This window comes from Centroberyx gerrardi, chromosome 3 (genome assembly GCF_048128805.1).
Source record: "Centroberyx gerrardi isolate f3 chromosome 3, fCenGer3.hap1.cur.20231027, whole genome shotgun sequence".
Classification (NCBI taxonomy): Eukaryota; Metazoa; Chordata; class Actinopteri; order Beryciformes; family Berycidae; genus Centroberyx; species Centroberyx gerrardi.
The window spans coordinates 19,284,470-19,306,901 of record NC_135999.1 but is presented as its reverse complement, the minus strand read 5'-3'; the positions used below and the strand labels follow the sequence as shown (position 1 = coordinate 19,306,901).

Sequence of the window (22,432 nt, the reverse complement as noted above, 5' to 3'; positions counted from 1 at the left end):
AAGGGAGCCCATATGGGTCCTTCAACTATTCCTATTACTAATAGTTTAACATTTTTTTTGTCAGTTTTTGTCACTGATAAGAAGTTAGCCCAATGAGAGAATGTTTAACGATGACGGTTTCAGTTCACTCTTTCCAGTTATCTTCCCAATTGTTGTACAGAGAATTGTGTAATTCTGTACTAAATCATACCTTAAAACAAAAATCTAATCAGATCTTCCTGAGACAAAATCTTCTAAAATGCTAATCTATATGGGAGTCCTTGTCAGGAAAAAGTTGGGAACCCCTGTTGTAGATGTCTAGGTGAGCACCACTACTGCCTATGTGATGATACACTTGTGTATCAGTGTTGTTATTGCATGAGGGCTTCTTTGTGTGGTACCTCTACTGAGATAAAAGAGAATACAAACCTGCATCTTATTTATAAAAAAGCTTCAATCTCATCAACACACACATTTTATAAGTCTAAAAGTTGCATGAAAGCCAACACAGCCAGTCTCAAATATAAACATTTATTGTGTTGTGATTTTCTTCATAATCTTTTACAGTAATTATGATTAATAGAATACTTCATGTAAACAGTAACATGGACTATTATTTAAGATGCTAGAATGTGGACAGCAAGTAACATTATAATGTGCATCTCTGATAATTTAGTCCGACTTGTTCTTTAAAAATATATATCCATTTGAATATTGAGAAGCCTACTATTAGGGTAAAATTAAAGAGTGCAAAAATACAGTATTAGTTATCAACATTTACCAAAAGTGGATGACACATTAACGTAATCAGTAGAATTCCCTGGGTGAGATTATCTGCATTGTGGAGGTTGCAATAAAAAGCTACATTCACTTTATACCCCTGGTTGACTCATGTCATCACTCATGACATAAGATCCTATTGTCATCCTTCCCATAGATTTATAGTTATGATAGAATAGATTGTCACAGTCAAAATGGATCAACCCTTTTACGAAACACAGGAAATATGCAAAACAAACCATCAACAATATTCTCTGTATACTCAATTTACTATGCCGGTGAATAAACTTAGAGAGGCAAGTGAAATAGTCAGTAACAACAATATTGTGCATTATGATGGTTAAATAATCAGCTGACAACTGAGTGTGAATACATTTCAGTATGTTTCAGTTGCTACCATCACCATCCTCGAACCGACTCAGTTTTAGGCATGCAGTTTCTCTTACTGTGTTAATATAGGTTGGAACATAAGAAGCTGATTTGGGACTTATTCTGACAGCTGTAACTACAGTAAACAAAGAGATCTATCATATATGACACAGGAGGCTAGACTGTGAGAGACACAGAGGGGATCAGAACAACTCAAACACATGCCGCCTTACTTTTGATCAATCCAAATGGATAGGCATTGTATATTTATCATACTATGACACTGTAATAATGCATATTTTATCAGTAACAAAAACCAGTAGTGCATGATGACTCTATTCAGAGTTGGATATGTTGACACTAGATGGATAAAAGACTCTTCTCAGCTCTTCCCCATCACCTTCAAGAGGAGCTGCAGAGGAAGGAAGGAATTAAAAATAAGTGTCTATCACCTGAAAGACGTAACAAAAATACATGAATCTACAAGCCATGGGTGTATATTAACATTTTTTTTAGTAATGTACGCTCATTGGTAGAGATTCGGTTTTGTGTGTGTGTGTGTGTGTGTGTGTGTGTGTGTACCTGTGTTAGGTGGTACTCCCCATCCACCAGTTGCTCAATGATGTTGAAGTGGTCTGTGTTGGGCACATCCTCCATCGTCACATTCAATCCGGATGCCTCCAAACTCTTAAAGGCCAGAAGAAAGAGGTAGCAAAAGAGGTAAAGAAATTAATACAAAAAGTGAGATATGCACAACCAATTAAAAAAACAAGTTTATCTATCTCAGTATTGTATATAAATCACAATACACGTTAAAAGTCAATGTGTCACTTTGTGAAATCATAACAAAAATCTAAGATGCTCATCAAAGCTTGAGACTTCTTCAATGATAATCTGAATGAATTACAATCTATTTAACTCTTCACTGTGATCCCAACAGCAGAATTATGTTTTCTCTGTTACCTCTGTGAATGACAAACAACAAATATTGGGAAAGGAGATTAAGGATTTGATGGTAAACAAAACTGAATGCTACATATTTCTCCAGTGATGACAGGATGTCTCCAAAATGTTTAGAAATATGTAACAGAAGTATTTATTATCACTTCATAGATACTGTATTATATTGTGGGCCCAGCAAAGAATACACAACAAAACATTGACCTTTAACTCAACCTGTAAAGTGTAATATTGCCATCAATTGGAAGGCAATGATTTCATCTTTAACGGTCTTCCTACTCTGACCAGAAGAGTTTTGGGGTTCTGACTGACTTTGTAGTATTCTTCCGACTGCTTGCGAAACTCCGGCGAGTCGTTCTGCGCGACGGCAACAACAATATGGCAGCTGGAGGAGGAGAGTTTCAGCTGAGGGACCAGCTCGCTGGGGCTGTTCCTCACCGCCACCTCCCTGTGGACAGGAAACGGGACACAGAGGGGGCCGTCACCGACTGGCACCGACAGACTCACAGAGGACAATTACACAGACACACACACACACAAGGACATATACATGCACTGTTTCTCATTCACAAAGAGAATCATCACACTGAATGCACACACACAAACACTCACATATACACAAAGCTCTCTATAGAAAGCTGAGCAAAGATTCCTAAAGATGCCATCCAGTGACAGTGACTGACAGTTATGGAGTGAGAGGTAAATTTCCACATACTCTGTCATCTTCAAAGGCTCATTGACGTATGTAGACAGGATGGGCAGCAGGTCGTATATGCCGCTGACTAGGAAAGCACCTGGGAGACGACGGAGGGGCGGATTTCACAAAGGATCAAGGGAGGAGATGAGAGAACCGCAAGAGGCCAGGGAAGAGGAAGGACAGTGGGGAGAAAAGGAAAAAAATATCAACTATGCACCATTTCAAGTCAAGTTTATATAGCACTTTATCACAAGCTTGTTTCAAAGGGCTTTACATACATCATATGCATGTCGTATACCATACTACATCAAACACATGACATACACATCTATGGGAAATTTAGAGTCTCCAATTCACCTGACCTGCATGTTTTTGCATCATTTGTGTTTCAGTTTCATTTCTGTACATCTCTGCTTCCTCTTCAGTGTCAGTGAGTCATAATGAGGCCAAGCACTGCCGTATCTATCGCTTGTCTCATCTCACCTGGTAGAGCTCACCTTTGATCTGGGGGGTGACGTCGTATTGCGACCAGTCAGTGGAGAGGACCATTGCAGCCAGGTGAGCCCCGGCAGAGTGGCCACACAGGTACAGACCGCTGGGGAGTGTAAGAGAACAGCTGGGTTTCATAAAAAACACAAGTACAGATTCTGTATAGTCTCAAAGTGCATTTGTGGCGATGATGTACAGTTCTTTCTGAACAGGAGAGGATTGTGGGAATTGAGTGAAAATTCACAGCTAAGGTGTGAAGATTCATAATTAAAGCCAAGTTTTCACAATAAATGCAACTTTTACTTCCTTTAATCAACTAGATACTGCACAATAAAGCTTTGTGATTTGTAGAAAATGATTTTCTCAAGTGCTATAAAGTGTGATTACGTTTGACAGTGCACAGGTACAGTACAGTGAAGTTTCTAACACCTAACCTCCTCCTTTCTCACTAGTAGCTATTAGAAAAGAGCAGATGCTCTGAACTATCCAACAAGCAAGTATAGTTCAGCTTTACCAAACTGACTGAGCTGAATTTTTCTTGATGCCTGTGACACCAAGTCGATAGCACTGTGAGAATAAAAAAAAATTTCACTTAGAAGCATGGCACTACCAAAGGAATACTAACAAGAAAATGGACAACAGGGCATGACAAGTGTGAAATGTCAAAGCCAGGCTTCAAATCCCTAATCCACAATGCAACATGCCTCATATTGACAAGTCTTTTTGAGAGAAGCCTTTTCATCTGCTCAAAAAAACTCAGTCTGCATGCAGAAAATGACCTGCAGCATGTACTTTATCATTGAATATACTGTATACTTATGGTCATCTGTGGTACTTTTGCTTTCCATAATAAGAGGAGTTGCATTATAATGTGGTGATGAATTAAGATAAACTTCACTTAAGGGAGTGTTAGTGAGAGGGAAGAACAAACAAAAAAAGCACAGGTAGCCTACCTGATGTGAGAATACTGCTGAATGACAGACACAACACTCCTGCGTACTTGGGACACCATCAAGTCCATGTTCCCTGAAGAGGGGGAACGGGGAAAGGTTTCACAGGGGGAAAGGTTGATATTCCTGGCATATTGCTAAAATTATTGCAGTGGAATTAACCAGAAACAACATTCATTAGTCAGAATTCAAAAAGAGTCTACCTTTGGGGGCGATGTCATAGCCGACGGCAACCACCACTACGCCTTTATGGACCAGTGGCACAGCCATAAACCCAGACTCCTCCTTACTGTATGTGCACAAAGCATCAGCATGAAAAACATGAACAAGTTCTGCACATCTGCATGTCAAAATATATCTACTTCACATTGCAGAAGCTGTAGAGAAACAGAACATTGTACCTGAGAAACTGCCAGTATCCTCCGTGGAGGTAAATAACCAGGGGGACATCTAAACCAGAGGGACTTATTAGTTTCATACAAGCATGGGGGATGGCATGAACTTATGTGAAAGTATTTTAGTGCCAAAACACCTGAAAACTTGCATGTTTGAATTTACACTCTCGGAAAATATTCATACGGCTGCGTCCTAAATTTGAATTCACAGAAAAGATTTACTGTGCAAGTCAATATTTGAATGAACGGAATAGAAGCTGCAAACTTGTAATATGACATTTGTATTTTTTTATGTTTTTTTACGAGTACAAATTCAATTCTGTGAAAATTTCTCAAATCTGCTGCTGCAAACTGTCAGATACCGTATGACAAATCTGTGCACTCTCACTCTATTTCTTCTATTTCCATTCATTCAAATATTGACTTGCACATTTATAAACTTTTTCTGTGAACTCCTATTTAGGATGACCCTGATGAAGGCCACAAGCCGAAACACGTTGGTCTAACAATAAAGTTGTTCTATATACTACAAGTGTTGCTGGAGTTTTGACCTTTTTAACTCCTTTTTAGGACACAGGTGTGTGAATATTTTCTGAGTGTGGTAAATCTCCTACATGCAAGTTCTCAGGTGTTTTGCTACTGTAATACCTTCATGAAAACTTGACACACAGATAATATAAAGCCTCCGTACCCAGAGAGGTGGTGCTGGGTATATAGACATCCAGCTTCTCTCCCTCTCCCTCCCCATATGGCACATTGAGTAAAGTTTGAGCCAGGCCTCGGGCGCGCTCTGTACCTGGACACACACACACACACACACACACACACACACACACACACACAAACAGAAAGAGAGAGAGAGAGACACACATCTTTGTACTTCTATCCTCATGAAGACCATCAATTGACTAACATTCATTGCCATGCATTCCCTATCCCCTATCCTTAACCCTTATCCTAACCTTAACCCTTATCCTAACCTTAACCCTAAAACCAAATCTGAACCCTAAAATAGCCTCTTGGATCAAGTGAGGACCGGCCGAAATGACCTCAATTCACTCTGAAGGTTTAAAACTAAAATTGGTTCTCACAAAGATAGATAGTATAGACACACACACACGTGCGGTATAAAACCATGAAACAGTAGGAGACACCGATATGAATGATTCACCCACAACAACAACAACCACCAAACTAACCGGTCGCTGATCCCGACAGCGCTGCCCCCTTGTCACTTCATCTGGATTACTACGTCATTGTAGCATTAAGCTGCAAAACACAGACCAACCTTGTCTCAGAGCCGCGACGTGGGCCTTGATCACTTCGTCTGCCGACATCCTGTGCGACCACCAGCTGGGGGAATACTGCCGCTCGAGCTCCTACGAGACGGAGACACTGCTGTCAGCTGGGCGGCCATACATGCCGATTCACCAGCGGCTCAGCCCGGTGACAGTCACTGTGCTATGGTGATCAGCGCCCTCTACTGCCGACCCGACATCCACCTCCGAGCAGGAAGCCATGGTTGGGGACAAGTCATGAATGAACCCTTTAATTCCAGTTCAACTGGAATTGGAATTTGACTAAAAAAATAAAAAAATAAAATAAAAAACCATAGGAGACAGAATTTGAATTGAATTGGAATTTCAGGTAGTTGAATAAAATTCTGTGAAATTCCATGTTTTTGTTTTTTTTCTTACCACATCTGAAATTAGAAGTCCTATATCTACTGAATATCGAAAAATGTTAAAGGTAGCCTATCTTTCAGGTGGTATTTGATTCGTAACATAGGCTAATTATAATTTATACATTATGATTGAATGTATGTGAATTGTTTAACAGTCTTTTTTTCATAATGTTTGATTTATAATTTAGGTTTAGAAACAACCTCTCTTAGAAGCGGAATTTCGTGGAATTTAATGGAATTCAATTCTGTTTCATTCCAATTCAACTCCAGTTCTGTTTCCTTGGAGCTGTGTGACATTCCAATTCCAATTCTAACTCCAGGAACTGAATTGTAATTTACCACGCATTCTCAATTCAATTCATGAACGCCCCCAACTCTGAACCAAACCATAACAATATAATACTATAAATTATAATTCTTCCATTAACCAAACAGGCTGTCTTTACAGCCAGAGGTTGAAAAATACTGAAAAACCTGACAAAGCTAAAGGGCTATATTCTGCATAAGAGCAACAGAGTGTAACTGAGAAAAAAATCAAGCTTTATCTTTGTTATCTCCTGTCCTGACAAAAGTATTCTTGGTATAGAAGTGGATAATATATATCGTTTAGTAGCACCTATGGGTCTATTTTTGGTTGAAATTAAATCTTAACTTGAGGCATGACGTTTGACCTTTAAAAAACAAACAAATAAAAGTTGCTGCTGTTTACCTTTGTAGCAGCATAGTCCAGCTGCACAGCAGGCACCTAATGCCGCTTTTTCACCGCATGGTACCGGCTCAACTCGCCCCGCCTCTACTCGCTTTTGGTAGTACCACTTGTTTACAGATAGTACCCCCTCAATGTGCCCCCTCACCCCCCCCCAAAAAAATGGTCGTCATAGCGACGCTGCGACGCCGCATGAAACGCGACACACACAGCAACAATGGAGGCTATCGAAGGGATGGTGTTCTTGATTCTCGGTATGTGGGTGTTAGTCACAGCAAGGAGACAGATTTTATTTCAGAAGAGGCTGAAGGCAGCAAGACAAAAGACTGCTCTCTGGTTGCTCAAAGGCGACGCAAGAGGGTAAGCTAACCGCTAACCTGGTAGCTAACGTTAGCATATATGTCCCGTGACGATTCTCCCTGACCAATCAGTAGTCTGCAGTGTTTTTACGTCACCTTTTGGTATCGCCTCAACTCGCTTCGAACCTCGACGGAGGTGCTACCAAAAAAAGTACCAGGTACCAGGTAGCCTACTTGCCCAATGTAAAACCAAAGAAGTCGAGTAGAGTCGAGTCGAGTTGAGCCGGTACCATGCGATGGAAAAGCGGCATAACACACATCACTTCAATCTGAACAATTGTCACAGCTAGAGGGAAGTGCAAGGACTGCAAGGGTGAGCCAGAGGTCAAGGATAAGGGAAAGCATTCTTCCACTGTAGACATAATAGACTTATTGCCTAGAAGCAAAATATGGAGGGAAAGAGCTCAAAGTCAAAAGTCAAAGTCTTACATCTTTCTTCATATCATCCCAACGCATCATGTTATCTCTTGAGGAGACTTCCCTGAAACTCCGGTGGCTGACAAGTGAGTTCAGGCAGCAAGTGCACAGCAGTGCGACTGGACTTTTGAACCCTGTTTTCCTGCGCAACCAATCAGATCAGTCCAAGTCTGTCGCTCGTGGGCCATCCTTTCCTGTCTGTTATTGTATTGACCCCTTTCTCCGTTCCCTTGAGCAATTAGTTCTGCATGGGACTGTTACCTAAAAGATCTTTTATAAAAACTATTATGATGAATCCAGATCTGAATGTGAAGGACTAAAATAGACCAAGGAAACGCTGCCACCGCCTTGACATAACCGGTTTATAGTCCGGTAAGAGCTCCAAGAATGAACCGAAACAACAGCCAGGACGTTTTAGAAAGAAAAGGGACACTTTATTTATTTATTTTTATTGTTTCATGTATTATACATTAAAAAAAATCCATTGGGCGGAATTGAAGGGGCACGTGCTGGCATTCGGATGTCAGAAGGGGATATAGGCATATAAACTTGACCAAGAATAGGCTTTAGAGGAGATAACAAATAAAATCGATAAAATACGATAAGGTCATCAAAAGTCATTATTGAGTACCACAAACACACACACATTTTTATTCTCTGGCCTTTTTGGCCCACTAATCTTTTAATCTGTTGTCATGTCTATAACTCTGTATTTTGTCCCTTGTTGTTGCTTATTGTTGTCGTTGGTATGTTTCTCCTTGTGTTCTACTTTTACTTTGTATTTTAATGTTCTTTTGTACAGCACTTTGGTCAGCTCAAGCTGTGTTTAAATGTGCTCTAGAAATAAACTTTACTTACTTATTTACTTACTTACACACACACACACACACACACACACAATAAGAATAGTACAGTGGTTTGTTTTATGTAAATCTATATTCATAACGACACTGAAAAATGTATATACATCCTTTAAGTGCAGTGTCAAAGACAAATCACAAATATACATACAGAAAAATAATAAGCATAGGAATATAATAAGCTATTGCTAAATAACTAGGGATAATAACATTACGTGTTACTGGGGGGAAAAGTCATTACAGTGATTTAATTTCGTTTCTTTACAAGCAGACACACTAGTATTAGACAGGAAAAATCAACAGCTGCTTCTTTTACTGTGGCGCCTCCACACTTTCTTGTTTTGATTGGTCCCAGCTGGCGCCAGCGTTCTCTGTTATCTAGAAGCTGATTGGTGCGGCGTGTCACGTTGCTCCACGATCATTGGTTGAAGTCACTTCCGTTGTAAGTGCCCGCCGGGTAGAAACCGGGGCGCGCGATATTTAACTTAAGTTCGACTTGTCTTTTGTCATATTAAGGTTATATCGCTGTAAGTTACTGCTGGGAGAGCACTTTTTTTTATTTATCTAGTTTTATTTTCTTAATAGACCTTAGTTCCTTTACATTAAACATGGACTGTTTGGATGTGCCGAGGATTCTTCCAAATTCCCCGCGGAGAGCTAGAGGACAAATCCAGGTTCGTATTTATTTACAGTCTTAACAATGTCGTGACATTAACAAACGTTAGCTAAATTAATCTTAAAAACACGACATAAACGTATGTGTGTATAAAGAAAGGCTCTTTGTTGTTTTAGTAGTTGACTTCCCTGTCCTGCCACTAACTTCCTCAGCCTGACTTCTCTTCTTTGTCTGCAGGTCATCTTTGGACCGATGTTTTCAGGGAAAAGGTGAGTTGACTTTTATTTACACAGAAACACCAGTTGTCTTTGCAAGTGTAGTGCGTGTTGTGTTATTCTTAGTCACTTGTACAGTAAGTAAAACAAAGTATTGATGCCACAAATACCGCTCACATCTTATTATCCCGCCAAATATGACTGCAGAGTTTATCCTGTGAGTTGGTCCTAATGTTACTGTGTTTTCTGTAGCCGAGCCGAGCTTATTACACAAGTTTAATGCTGCCATTTCTCACCAGTCTGCTTGGTTTTACGGATGGCAACTGAAATTAATGTCATTTATTCTGCAGCACGGAACTGATGCGAAGAGTGCGCCGTTTCCAGGTCGCCCAGTATAACTGCTTGGTCGTGAAATATGCCAGAGACACCCGCTATTCAGATAAAGGCATGGCCACACACGACAGGTGAGGAAACTGTTTTTATTCTGCAAATTTACAGAAATGTTCTCTCTCTCTCTGTCTGTGTGTGTGTGTGTGTGTGTGTGTGGTATACTCAATCGTTATAATGAATAATTTGAAACTGATGGAAGGATGTTCTGGCTTTAGACCTTGCTAAGGTTAAGGTTGACTTTTATTGTCTCCCTTGGGAGAAATTTGTCTTGATGAGAGACACTGCTGCACAGTAAAAAAAAAAAAAAAAAAAAAAATCATACCTTACACAGAGCCACATAAACATATAAAACACACAAAACATAAAAGAAATCATATAAAAAACACCTAAAAGAGAATACCTACAATGTAGTATATCAAACACAAGCATACAGCTGATTCGGTCAGATTTTATTTGTGTGCAATTTTCCTACACAAATGAAAGTAAACGAGGGAGGTGCTGTGTGACCTAGAAGAACGGTAACAAAATGTCCATTTAAAATAAAGTTTTTCTCTCTGTCCATTTAGAAACACGATGGAAGCGGTACCGGCCAGTCAACTGGGAGACGTGCGCTCTCTGGCGCTGCAGGCCTGTGTCATTGGAATCGATGAAGGGCAGTTTGTGAGTATGATTTTTCTTCCTGGCTTCGCTTATCAAGCCACTTTTTGCCTTCCATATATACTAGTCTTTCTCTGTGATGGATTGACAGGCGTTAACCCAATCCAAAATAACTGTTGCTCCTTTCAGTCCTAGTCAGAGTTTCCTTACTTGTGGTAAAAGGGTTATATCAGGGTTATTGCTTGTGAGGGGAAAACATCAGGAACTATTAGTGGACTAGAGAATCTATCCAAATTCCTTGACTCTAGACTAGTCCTCGCTCTGGACAATACATCTAATGTTGTGCTGCTCTTGTGTTTCTCCAGTTCCCAGACACAGTGGAGTTCTGTGAGGAGATGGCCAATTTAGGGAAGACCATCATTGTAGCTGCGTTGGACGGGACCTTCCAGAGAAAGGTGAGTGTGTATGTATTTGTCTGTGTGAGAGTAAATGTGATACTTGCATCTATTCACAATTCAAATTCACAGACTGACTCACTGTTTGTGCTCCACGGGCAGACAGAGTGCCACTGTGGGTGTAAGCAAAACAAAATGGCAGAAAAGCAAGAACACATTTTTGTGGAGGGAAATATTCCACTGAACAAAACCCACTGTCAGCCACATAACAGACGGTTCAATGTGGCCATTATTCTACACTATAGTGTGTCTGTTCCTTGTAATAGAATAATACCTGCATCCATTCGGTCCAACTAACTGCTCTTTGTGTCGTCCTGTGTCTTCCTGCAGCCATTTGGAAACATCCTGAGCCTGGTCCCTCTGGCGGAGAGTGTAGTGAAGCTCAACGCCGTCTGTATGCAATGTTACAAAGAAGCTGCTTACACCAAGAGGCTAGGAGCCGAGAAGGAGGTGAGGAGACAGAATGACAAAGGACATAAATATAGATTTTTAAGGGACAGGTAAAGACGGCAGCAGGTAGATTATCTGTCTCGGTCAGCCTTTATGTTCCTGCCCCACCACCCATCACACTTTTTTTTCCTTCCAAATCCTCCTGTAATCTTGTCTTGATTATTTGGCGGGCATGGAGCAAAGGTTGTTTGTCTCGGAGGTAAAAGTATTGAGAGGTGTCAGGTTGGCCAGGGGTAGAGATGCTGACTAAAAGGTCGCTGGTTCAATCCTTAATCTGTTTCTTATTTGTTGTCTGCGCCGTAGGTGGAGGTGATCGGCGGAGCAGACATGTACCAGGCGGTGTGCAGAAAGTGTTACGGAGGCCTGGCGGTGGACAAAGAGAACAGCGCTCCGCCGCGGGACGAAACTCCACAGCAGGTCGTCCCGGGGAAACAGCTGGACTCCAGGGTTCCCCGGAAGCTCTTCTCCTCCCTCCACCTCTGAACACGAGAAACCTCAGTGGAGCACCTGACTGGAGAGTTCAGGAGGAATACAACAGTGTAAAATGGTTGTCAATGCGTGTGTGTATGTATGTATGTATGTATGTATGTTACTATTAGAGGGGATTTTTATTGATAAGTAGCTTGATTTTATCAGTATTTTTCCTGGTATTGGTATTTTAGGTCTCTGCAGAAGAATGAGGCTCAATCAGTCAGTCTTCTGTATTTGTCATCGGCCTTTTGTTTGTCCGTTTGAGGGTAATTCTTCTATTAGTTGTCACGTATCTTTTTTTTTTTATATGACTGTTTATTTTTTTGTACATTTGAGAATATGACAATGCACATGATAGTACTTGAAAGGTGTTGGATAAACCAGCTAACAACTCACTCACTGCCATATTATTCACTACAGGCTAAACATCTGTAGCATTTTATTTGGGAATTTTTTTTTTTGAACAGGAATATTCTGTCAAACAGAAAGTTTGAAATTATTTTCAGACTTAAATATATTTACTGTCATCATATGTAATGAAGTGGCTCCTTGGTTTACAGGTTGACTTACAGGTGTACTACTCTACATATGACGGGGGAGCAGGGTGTTGAGGCTTGAGCACGAGTAAAAGTCAGTTTCAACACACAAAAGGTCCGAATCAACCATTTCTTGAATGCGGAGAGAATCTTATACAGACAGTTTGGAGAATATCCTTTCTCCTTCTTGCTAAATTTTGATGTTTGATGTGCTAAGAGTGTGATGTGTAATCCAATGTCCTCACATGCTACTGAGGACCGAAATAACCTGTTTAAATCCTGGCAGGCTCTGAGGCTGTGCAATGCGTTTCCTGCTTGGAATAGAAAAGTACCTTCCATATACTATACAAAACCTTTTGGTTTGTGTGTTACTCATATACCATTCTAAATAATAAGACATATATATATGTATTCTGTGAATGATTTTATTCTGTCTTTCTCAGATGAACAAAAAGTCTCACAAGTAAATGGCTATTGTGCTTTTCACACCAGGACATGACATGACAAAAAAAGATGTAAGGAAAAGAGCACATGGCAGCTTCGTAACTCAATCATCTTGGGGAAAAAAAAAGAAAAGCACTTTCATAAACGCGTTATCAACACAAGCAAACCAAAACTTAATCAACTAGTTTTTTGTGCCACAGTTATTTTTGTATAAAACATTTGACAGACATCACGTGATATAAACACAAATGATTTCTAATATTCTAGTTTCTTCAAATCTAAAATGTGGACCTTGCTTAAATAACAAAAATTCATCTCACAAAATAGGGAAATCAAAATAAAATCCACGCATCCTCATTGAACTGAACAGGCAAATTTGGATGATTTACTTGTAATTCTTTTAATATAAATCAACATCTACACATCTAATTGTAGTCACTAGTTACATTTACGGCACTGTGGGATGGCAGCTGGAGTTTATCTTGGACAGAAGGCAGAACATGGTGCTAAATTCATTATCAGAAGAGTAATTGTGACAAACTTTAGGCTTCACTCAGTGTGTCATAGCAATACATTGATTTTGTTGAGGGTACACTGTGAAGAACAAAAGATTTAATTTACCATAGCAAAGCTGGCTCAAGCACAGCATTGAACACAGATGTGATGCAGCTGTATAGCAAACAGAAACTAGGCGTATGCTTATTTTGCAACACATTTTACTGTCGGTTCCCTCTACAAGGAAACTTCCTTCCCAGGTTTACTTGAATCTCTTTGTCTGCTGTTGGCACAAAAGACTGAACGCCAATAACGGTGTTGTTTTCCTCATATTTAGTTTCAGCAGGTTGTGTGTGTTTTGTTCTGAATGAACAAACTGATAGTTGTACAGATTACATAAACATCAACTGCGTTTGTTTTTCCACCATTGCAAATATCACTCCAATATAGTATGACAACATAGCGTCATGCTCAATAAATAGAAACCACATTTAAATTCTGGTCTGTCATTTGCACAGATCTAAGTTCAGTTTACAGCCTTGGTAGCTGGGGCAGAGTTACCAAAAAGTGAGCTTAGGCCAACTTTTGTGTGCGACTTTGGCTGAGCTACAGCTGCCAGAGCAGGAACCGGTCAAGGCCACTCGGGTGTCAAGCTGACAACTAAAGTACTGTGAGGCACAATCAACAGAGTAAACCAGCGGTCTCGTTAAGGAGAGGCGTGTAAATATCATCCCTGTAGGGAGAGGTGTTAATCTGTCATGGGTAAAGACATACACACACACACACACACACTAAAGTCTGCCTTCCAAGTGCTGGACTCAATAGTTTAGATTATGAAGCCTGTAAACATGATCAAAACAATCAAGTGTCCAGAAAACCAACTGCCACCGAGACCCTTGAGGAAGTCTGAGACCTGCCTGTGCAGAGGCTGTGGAGGCAGTATTGTTGCTGGCGGTTAATAAGTTACTATTTAGTATGAGGACAGACTTGGTGGATAAACCTGTTCAATAAGTACCTAGCTATCTACTGTCCCTCCCTCCTGTCAATCTGAATGTTAGCTACAAGTTACAAGGCTGACACTGAATATGAATATTCAATAAATACCTCCACATATTGACACTTGTAACCCATGTTTTACCCAAATGTCTTATGATTTATTTATTTTTTACCACAGTCAGTGTTAAGAAAATCAAGGTTCTTCTGTTTCTCCCCTTCAACAATAACTCCTGATCAAACTGGTATTAAAAACATGTATGATTTGCTGAAGAGGTGAACACAGGAACAACGTTTCTGTTGTGTCTTTCCTTGTTATGAAGCAGTTTTCTTCTGACCTTATGATCAGATAAATTGAGTGCTAAAAATGGAGAAGAAAAACTTTTCTATACAGAGCCCATGTTGGGTCAAAAACTGCTACTCAGACACAGAGGGGTTTATATATGGAAATACTGGGTTTCTTAGTTGGCTTATCCCCATTGTATTCAGTACTCCCACAACTAAGTTTGCTGAATTAAATAAATTCATATTCACTCGAAACTTTGTGCTCACAGTTCAAGATAAATGCACTAGAAGGAAAACAAAAATACAGAAACTAAACCAAATGAGAACAAAAAAAATCAGGCACATACAACCATTAAAATGGCAACTTTGCATAATGATATCTATGTACAGATGCACATTCTTCTTCTGGGACAAAGGCATTAGGTTCCAAGGTCAGGTTCCAACAGAGAATAAGGTGTGTGAGAATAAGTGCTGGCCACTTCCACAGGGAGTTCTCATTGGTAGATACTCTTCATTACGTCACATCATGTGACCCCTAACCTGCCATGTCACTCGGACAAACATCCCATCTACCCATCCCCTTCAGGATTAGCCCTTTTGAGGTAAAAGTTGCATCTTTGCACACAGATCTAAGATCCGATTACCCAATCATCAGCACTAATCTCAACAATCAGCCTGATGTATTAAGATCTGACCACAGACCAAGAGCTACGACCCTCGACCTAAACTGCAGTGTTCCCCATCTACAACTTGCAGTTGGACTGCTCAGGTTCTCTGATCTCACAACACCTGGAAGAGTGTATTCGATCAAATGCATAACCACATCAATATGATATAGCAAGCTACGGGTCTGTGCAGTGCAACTGCAATCACTGTATGTATACAGATAACCTGGAACACTGCCTCCTCCACGCCTCCTCCCTCTGTCTCAGTAGTTGGGCGGCTGGTAGCCTTCGTCTCCCTGCGGCTGGGGGTTGGGGATGAAGGAAGGCTGCAGGAGCGCGTCTGGCCCACTGGTGGGATAGACCGAGTAAGTGGTAGGGGTGTAGGTAGTGGGGGCGTAGGAGGTCGGGGCGTAGGTCGGTGGGTAGGGGGTGTGGTGATCCGGTGGGGGCTCAGCGTAGGTTGGCACGGCAACTTCGTCAACGCCACGGCGGTAACGACCCAGGGCAAAGTAGGTTAGGATTCCCTGCACGTTAAGATGATAAGAGGACAAATGTCAAGCTAGTTACAGTCACTTAACTTCATCAATCAGTCTATTAGTATCAGTAAATAACTGTAAAATACCATAGTCAATGATCTGGTAGTGTTACATTAGAAGTAACATGGTAGATATTCACTTGGCAGACCAAGGAGAGGAAGATGGGCCTACAATCATCTTACGCATACTAGACAAAGAGAACAGCTAAAACCAAGTTGATTTGAGTGAGTCTGCGCACGGGACGCAGCAGCAGTCCTCCTCACCCAGGTGGCGATAGAGAAGAACGAGAAGGCCACAGTGGCCCGCGCGGCGTCCTCGGGGATACCGCTGACATCGTGTGTACGACCCCACTGACTGGCCAACAGGCAGAAACACACAAACCACAGGAAGGTCCACACCCCTGCAGAACGTACAGAGGGACACAGATGCACAAACACACAGACAAATGATTCATGTGTTTTTCCACACTGTATGAAATGGTATCAGAAGTGCTCCGCTGAAAACACAGATATGAAAAGCTACAGTGAATTCCTGTGAAAAACAAAAGAACAAAAACATTGACAAAAGAGCAAAAAGGCTGCTCGTGTCGCCATCTGCTCAAATGATGAAATGCCTTTTTTTTTTTTCCAGTGGTTCCCCAACCACTTCTTTGTTCCCTTGAAGAATGGCTGACTGAACTGTATTATGGACAGCTGATGAATGTTTAATTTCATCAGAACTCTGATGTCATCCTCCTCCTCCACCCCACTGCCTTCTCATCATCCACATGATGAATAATACATGCCATGTCAGGAAAAACAGGCTGTGATCTGTCAGACATTGAGCCAAAGCTGTGAGGCTTCCTGTGTGAAGGGAGTTCACATTCAAACAAGGAAATAAAACAGAAAAGAAAGGACTGAGAAGGAGGGATCAACTATTTAGAAGAGCGAAATAACCATTAAAACCAATAACAGCCAGTAAACTATAACCTCCAGTCAGTTATCATCATGAGGAAAACAACCACCAATATAAACACCGCGAGGCACCTGACGTCCGCCATAATCACCATGATATATTAAACACTACCAGTTATGCTAATGAGGTCATTTATTAATCTAATAGGCCCTTTTCACATTCTGTTTCTCAATGCTTCTGCATTGGGAAACCGGTGCATTACAACTTCCTATTACCAGCTATGGCCTTCACTAAACCACTCCACAACCTGCCCAAAATGTTTTATTTGTTACATTATGTATCTAGTGCTAGCAACCATTACAATTTTGTTGCTTTTGTTGGATCGGTTTGTCAATAAGTCGCAAAAAGAAACTTGCTAAAGGAAGTTGTAATGCACTGGTTTCTCAGCATGGAAGCGGTTACCATGACGATGTGAAAAGGGTCTATTAATGCATGAATTGGCAAATATGTCTATGTCAACATACCTGTCTTCACGTAACACATGGGTGGTGTTAATTTGAACTCTGTATCATAAAGCATTAAGGAGTTATAGTAGTTCCAAGAAAATCAGTTTTTCCTCATTAAAATGCAAATTTATGCAGCAAAACAATCCAAAATCTAACCAGATCATCTCTATAGGTGGAACCTGTGGTGTGAGTATGAAGTTTCTATCATGACACCATGACAACATAATGTACCATGGTGGCAGGACATAAAAATCAAAAATATGTTCAGAAAAGCATTAACTTATGGGTTTTTTTTTCTTAAAAGACCCAATCTTCACATAACTTTCATCAGTTTCAGACTACTTACTCTGGTGTATAACAAACATTTATATAATAAAGATTTATGTCAGCCTAAAAGGATGGGGAAACTCTATTCTGGGTAGAGTAACATGAGTTGAACTGGGTTTACCCTCGCTGTATATGCACCTTACAGTGCTATGAATGCACTCTAATGCAAACAGCTCAGTTAATTCAGACCTACAGTAGGAGTCTAATCCAAACCTTGGAAATCACTTTAAAGTCACACTGAAATGAAAATGACTTTTGGCTGTTCAGCTCATTCTATCATACCATACACCTATTTGACAATTTATGCCTGAGAAAATGACAAAAAATATATTTTATTGTATTTTTTGTTTTTTGTTTTATCAAAATCTCATTACTTTCACTTCATGGAAAACAGAAAATCTTTAGTGATGACTTCATCATGTACCCGGAGGGCTACATAAAAACTCTCCGCCCCTCCACCTTTCCCGTCAAATAAAACTGCCTTACTCTCCCTAACTGATATCCCATTGGTTTACAGTTTTGAATGATCCCTCCTTGCGTTCTGTCCCGCCCCAAACGTCCTGTTTCAACCGGAAATACATCAAATTAAGGAAGCAAGATACTTTCAAAATGCCGCTTCGTTGCGACTTTAAGCTCCTGCTCACCTGAGAATCCCAGGTCAGCCATGACAGCGTATTTCCTTTCCTGTGCGTTGCTCATGAGAGGCAAGTAGGCGTCCAACACGAGGAAGGCCACGCAGGCCAGGAAGGCGATCACCCCGATGCTCACGGCGTACTGACACGCCGAGTCATTCTGGTTGAAGATGCACTTTGCCTCGGAGCTGTGGATGGGGTTCACATATCCCTCCGTCGTGATGCAGGCAAACACCACTATGGCAAAGATCTGAAGCGACATACAGAGGGAAGAAGATGGTGATTAAAAACAAATGAGTAAAGAGAGAGAGAGGGAAAAGTGCATTGTCTGTAGAGTAGGGTTCCTTCTGTTCTTCCATCCATCCATCCATCCAATGATTTACAAAGACGCCAGTAGAAACTGCTTTTACTAAGCTGAAACATGAGTTTGTTTCACACACACACACACACACACACACACACACACACACACAGGGCAGCTGTCCTCAACTGGTTTTGAATTGGGACCCCAGTTTGACCTTGTCTTTGACTCCGAACTCTCAACTTTTGACTCTCAAATCTCAACTCTTTCCTATAAACTGCAAAGTATTACAGTGGAAATAAACCCCAAATCCACACCAGATGTGTCTCTGGTGATTTCTATTTCAATTTTATTTGTGAGTGGAGTGGGGTGGAGTCTTTGCTCTGTAACTCTGCCTGGAAGTCCGTGGGTTTTTCAGAGAAACAGTGGGGAAAGGTCTTCCAAAAATGGCCCAGAATAAACCAAAATAAAGATACTAAAAGCACCTTAGATGCAAAAGGTAAACATTTACTCCAGCTGAATAAGCAAACAAACAAAAGCGCATAAAACAACAAAAGACAATCAGGCAGCCTGGTGAGTTAGGTTACACAATTAGCCAGATAATGCTGAAATAATCTAATGAAATAACTTATCAAGTGTTGTTCACAATGAGATATCCTTGATAAATATGGCTACAAGACAAGTTTACTTTTACAAATTATTCAGAAGAATTGTGCTATTATTACATTTATTTACAAATCATTCTTTTTGACTGGGTGGCTGAAATACCCCAAAGCTCTTTTGTTCTCATGTCTTGAAGTGAAGAGCGCTCACTGTTGCCTGGCTCCACTGGCCGTCCTGCGGTCTGTCATTAGTGTCTGCTCTGGTTACCCACCTAACCATGTGACCTACTTCTGAGTGCAGCTGCCTGCCATGTGACTCGAGAGATGCCACCAGCTCCCTAACAACGTACGCAACGAGCCTGGGCGGAAGAGAAAGAGAGAGTGTAACGGCTGGGAAGAAGGACGAGGTGAGGGGGGGGCAGAGAGAGAAAGAGAGAGAGAGACCTTAATCCCACTGATATGAAGAGACAGGAGAGAGAGAAAGTGAGAGTGAGTAGAGGAAAAGAAAGGAGAGATTAGGAGAAGTGAATATGGGGATTTCCATAATACAACTGAGAAGTGAGAGAGTGAGACTGTTAAGAGCGACAGACGGGTGTTTCTGTAGAAGGACTGAAAGATGGAAAGTGTGTGTGTGGGGGGGGGGGACAATTCATGGAAATACTGAGTGAGTGAAAAGGTCAAACAGATGACCGAAATTCCAATAAAAACAAAAATTATATCCAATACATAATGCGGCTTTGGGTCATGTTGTCGTGGTGACGGCTCTGAGTAAACATGTGTGCAACTGAGCATAACCTATTCTTCTGCATGAGCTGCTTGTAAGATAGTGAGGTTTCAAAAAGACGCCCGGCTGCATATATTCAGGTTGATAGAGCAGAGATGAGTTTCACCCTCCTCCTCAATATTGTATTTCCTTAATAATGAATCCAGTGCAGCTAAAGAAAATGATCCGGTTCGCGTTTGTATTTTGGAGTTTCAAGTCAGGATATATTGATATCATTCAAGATCTTTAATTTCCAAGATTCACTGTGTGTAGCCTTCCGTTGTACCTCTGTAAGAGTAGAGCAGGTATGGTGCATTATGGGAACTGTAGGCAGAGTTACAGAGCAAAGACTCCACTCTTGCTTCATATTTTGTCTGGGTGTTTTCTGCCCTCTAAAGCCAAGTTTCAGATGAAATTGCTACAATGCAATTATATGAATGACTCAATAAAATAAAAAATTAAAATAGAAATCACCAGAGACACATCTGGTGTGGATTTGGGGTTGATTTTTACTATAATACTTTGCAGTTGATAGGAAAGAGATGAGATTTGAGAGTCAAAAGTTGCAAACTGGGAGTCAAAGACAAGGTCAAAGTGGGGTCCCAATTCAAAACCAGTTGAGGACAGCTGCCCCGAGTGTGTGTGTTTGTTTGTTTGTTTGTTTGTTTGTGTGTGTTTGTGTGTGTGTGTAAGAGAAAGAGAGAGAGCAACAGATCATTGGCACACATTCACCAGGAGAGTAAAAGAGGGGGTCAGAGGGGGAGAGGTATCACCTTACCTACCCATCAGCCCCTGTTTACTAGTGACACACACACACACATAATCTCTCTCACACGTCTTCCCCCACACACAAAAACAAACACATAAACACTGCAGGGTTATGGCAACCAAGGGCACATTCTGTCCTTAATCCTCATCTGCCGCACTACTGTATTTACACGACCAGGTTCAGCCAGGTTTATAGTTGTGTGTTTTCTCACTCCATGGCAGTCTGTGTGATTCCTAGTTATCTACACACATCAGTTTAGACTTCATGAACCAAGTGGATCAAATCAAACTCAGTCTCAGTAATCCAGGATTCGGGCCTGTTTGGCACTTTAGGATGTCACCAGGAGGACAAAAGGAGATGGAAACATGAAAGCAAAACATCTCCAATAACAAATGTCAAAAACCTAGAATACTGAAAAAAATCTGAATCCTCACATCCATGTTCATTTTATTGAGATGGTCAAAGACAGATAAAATGATTAAACCTGAACCTAAATCTGTGCCCTCACTCGTCCCGAGCCGTCACCATGGTAAGGGTTACTGTACTGTGAATCCTGTCTGGTTGACATTCATTTTGGAGTTTCCAGAGCAGTCTGTCCCAACCACAAAAACAAATCTGTCCCTCAAGATTTGCCTAGCAACAGGTGAGCAGCAGCGCATAAGGACTTCCCAAAACTTTCCGTTTTATATGAATTCCCCTCTATCTGTGCATACGAAAACATGCTTCTGTGTGTAAGCCTCTCTCTCTCTAATAAAAGACAAACAACCTTCCAGTCTTCTATCTATTTGAAAAAACAGAAAATAGCAGTTCAACTGGTTTTACACTGAATAAGGGACATTAAAATAATCCTCTTGTCTGGTTTTATTGTTATGGCTCTCCTGCTGAATCCAACACAGCTACCACATTGTGTGAGGAATACACTGTAACATAAATAATACTAGACAGACAGATTATAGCCTGTATTTGGTCGGAGATTCAGTCGTTTGTTTTGCAGTTTGTCTTTCTTCCTCTGACAACAGCAGTGTTGAGCTGTGCTGTCACCGAGCTGCTGTCATACACCAGCTGCATGCAACATGACGCCCCTGGGAGAGGCTGCTCAGTAGCCTGTTGTTTTGTATGATATAAGCCTCTAGCAGCAAATAAAATAATATCTTTTAACACCTTTACAGAGACCGGAGGGGGTGAGAGTTACCAGGACCACGCCACCTGTTCGCACCATACTGACGTTTTACTGGGCGCGTCGTCTTTTTAACCTTTGACCGCTGTGTGCTACTATACTGTTAACAGATCAACTCTTCGATCCGGCTTCCACGGTCACTCACCCAGCTGAGGAACCGCACGATAGTTTGCGGTTGTCGGATAAACTTTTGGAAGTCGAAGCCCCCTCCTGCGAGCGAAGCCCCGTACGCACTTGCACCGCCCGTCTCCTCCATGTCTGTCCTGTTCACCCGGTCCGGTCCTGTCCTGTCCTGTCTTGTCTGCGGAGTCACACGGCGACCAGCAGCGCTCTCCGTAGTGCGACTTGAACCGACCTGACTAGACAGACAAAGTAAAGACACAACCACCTTTCGCTTTGCTTTAGTTTGCTGGACGAGGACAAGATCCACCCATGCGAGACGTCGCCTCTGCAGGCAGCGACGCTCCGCTGCTGCGCGTCAGATAGGCGGAGCTTAGCTGAGCTGCGTGCGATCCGGTTTGCTCTATGTCCGCGTGTGGTCCGCATAGGGAAAAATATTAAATGTGTGACTGTTATAATTTCAGAATCAGCCTTTCCTTGAACCACTCGCAAATGTTTTAGAGTGAAATTTATGGTTTTATTACAAAACATTACAAAATTGTTTCCTG

General features: G+C 41.2%; 3 protein-coding genes across 3 annotated transcripts; 1 reads left to right on the top strand and 2 right to left on the bottom strand.

Annotated features, from left to right (window-relative positions):
* Positions 1-518: 518 nt before the first annotated feature.
* Positions 519-7,891, bottom strand: afmid (arylformamidase). Its single transcript, XM_071915325.2, has 11 exons — positions 7,798-7,891; positions 5,908-5,998; positions 5,311-5,415; positions 4,626-4,674; positions 4,428-4,513; positions 4,228-4,300; positions 3,283-3,380; positions 2,804-2,882; positions 2,401-2,536; positions 1,711-1,815; positions 519-1,540 (listed from the first exon to the last, which is right to left on the bottom strand). Exons 1-11 carry the CDS (start codon positions 7,825-7,827, stop codon positions 1,511-1,513), a joined length of 882 nt encoding a protein of 293 aa, XP_071771426.1. The 5' UTR covers positions 7,828-7,891; the 3' UTR covers positions 519-1,510.
* Positions 7,892-9,111: 1,220 nt separating this feature from the next.
* Positions 9,112-12,664, top strand: tk1 (thymidine kinase 1, soluble). The gene is made up of 7 exons (XM_071915326.2): positions 9,112-9,319; positions 9,499-9,530; positions 9,827-9,940; positions 10,433-10,526; positions 10,829-10,918; positions 11,249-11,368; positions 11,672-12,664. Exons 1-7 carry the CDS (start codon positions 9,254-9,256, stop codon positions 11,849-11,851), a joined length of 696 nt encoding a protein of 231 aa, XP_071771427.1. The 5' UTR covers positions 9,112-9,253; the 3' UTR covers positions 11,852-12,664.
* Positions 12,665-12,778: 114 nt separating this feature from the next.
* On the bottom strand, positions 12,779-22,267 carry syngr2b (synaptogyrin 2b). Its single transcript, XM_071915274.2, has 4 exons — positions 21,910-22,267; positions 18,165-18,402; positions 16,057-16,193; positions 12,779-15,781 (listed from the first exon to the last, which is right to left on the bottom strand). Exons 1-4 carry the CDS (start codon positions 22,018-22,020, stop codon positions 15,521-15,523), a joined length of 747 nt encoding a protein of 248 aa, XP_071771375.2. The 5' UTR covers positions 22,021-22,267; the 3' UTR covers positions 12,779-15,520.
* Between the last annotated feature and the right edge of the window lie 165 nt (positions 22,268-22,432).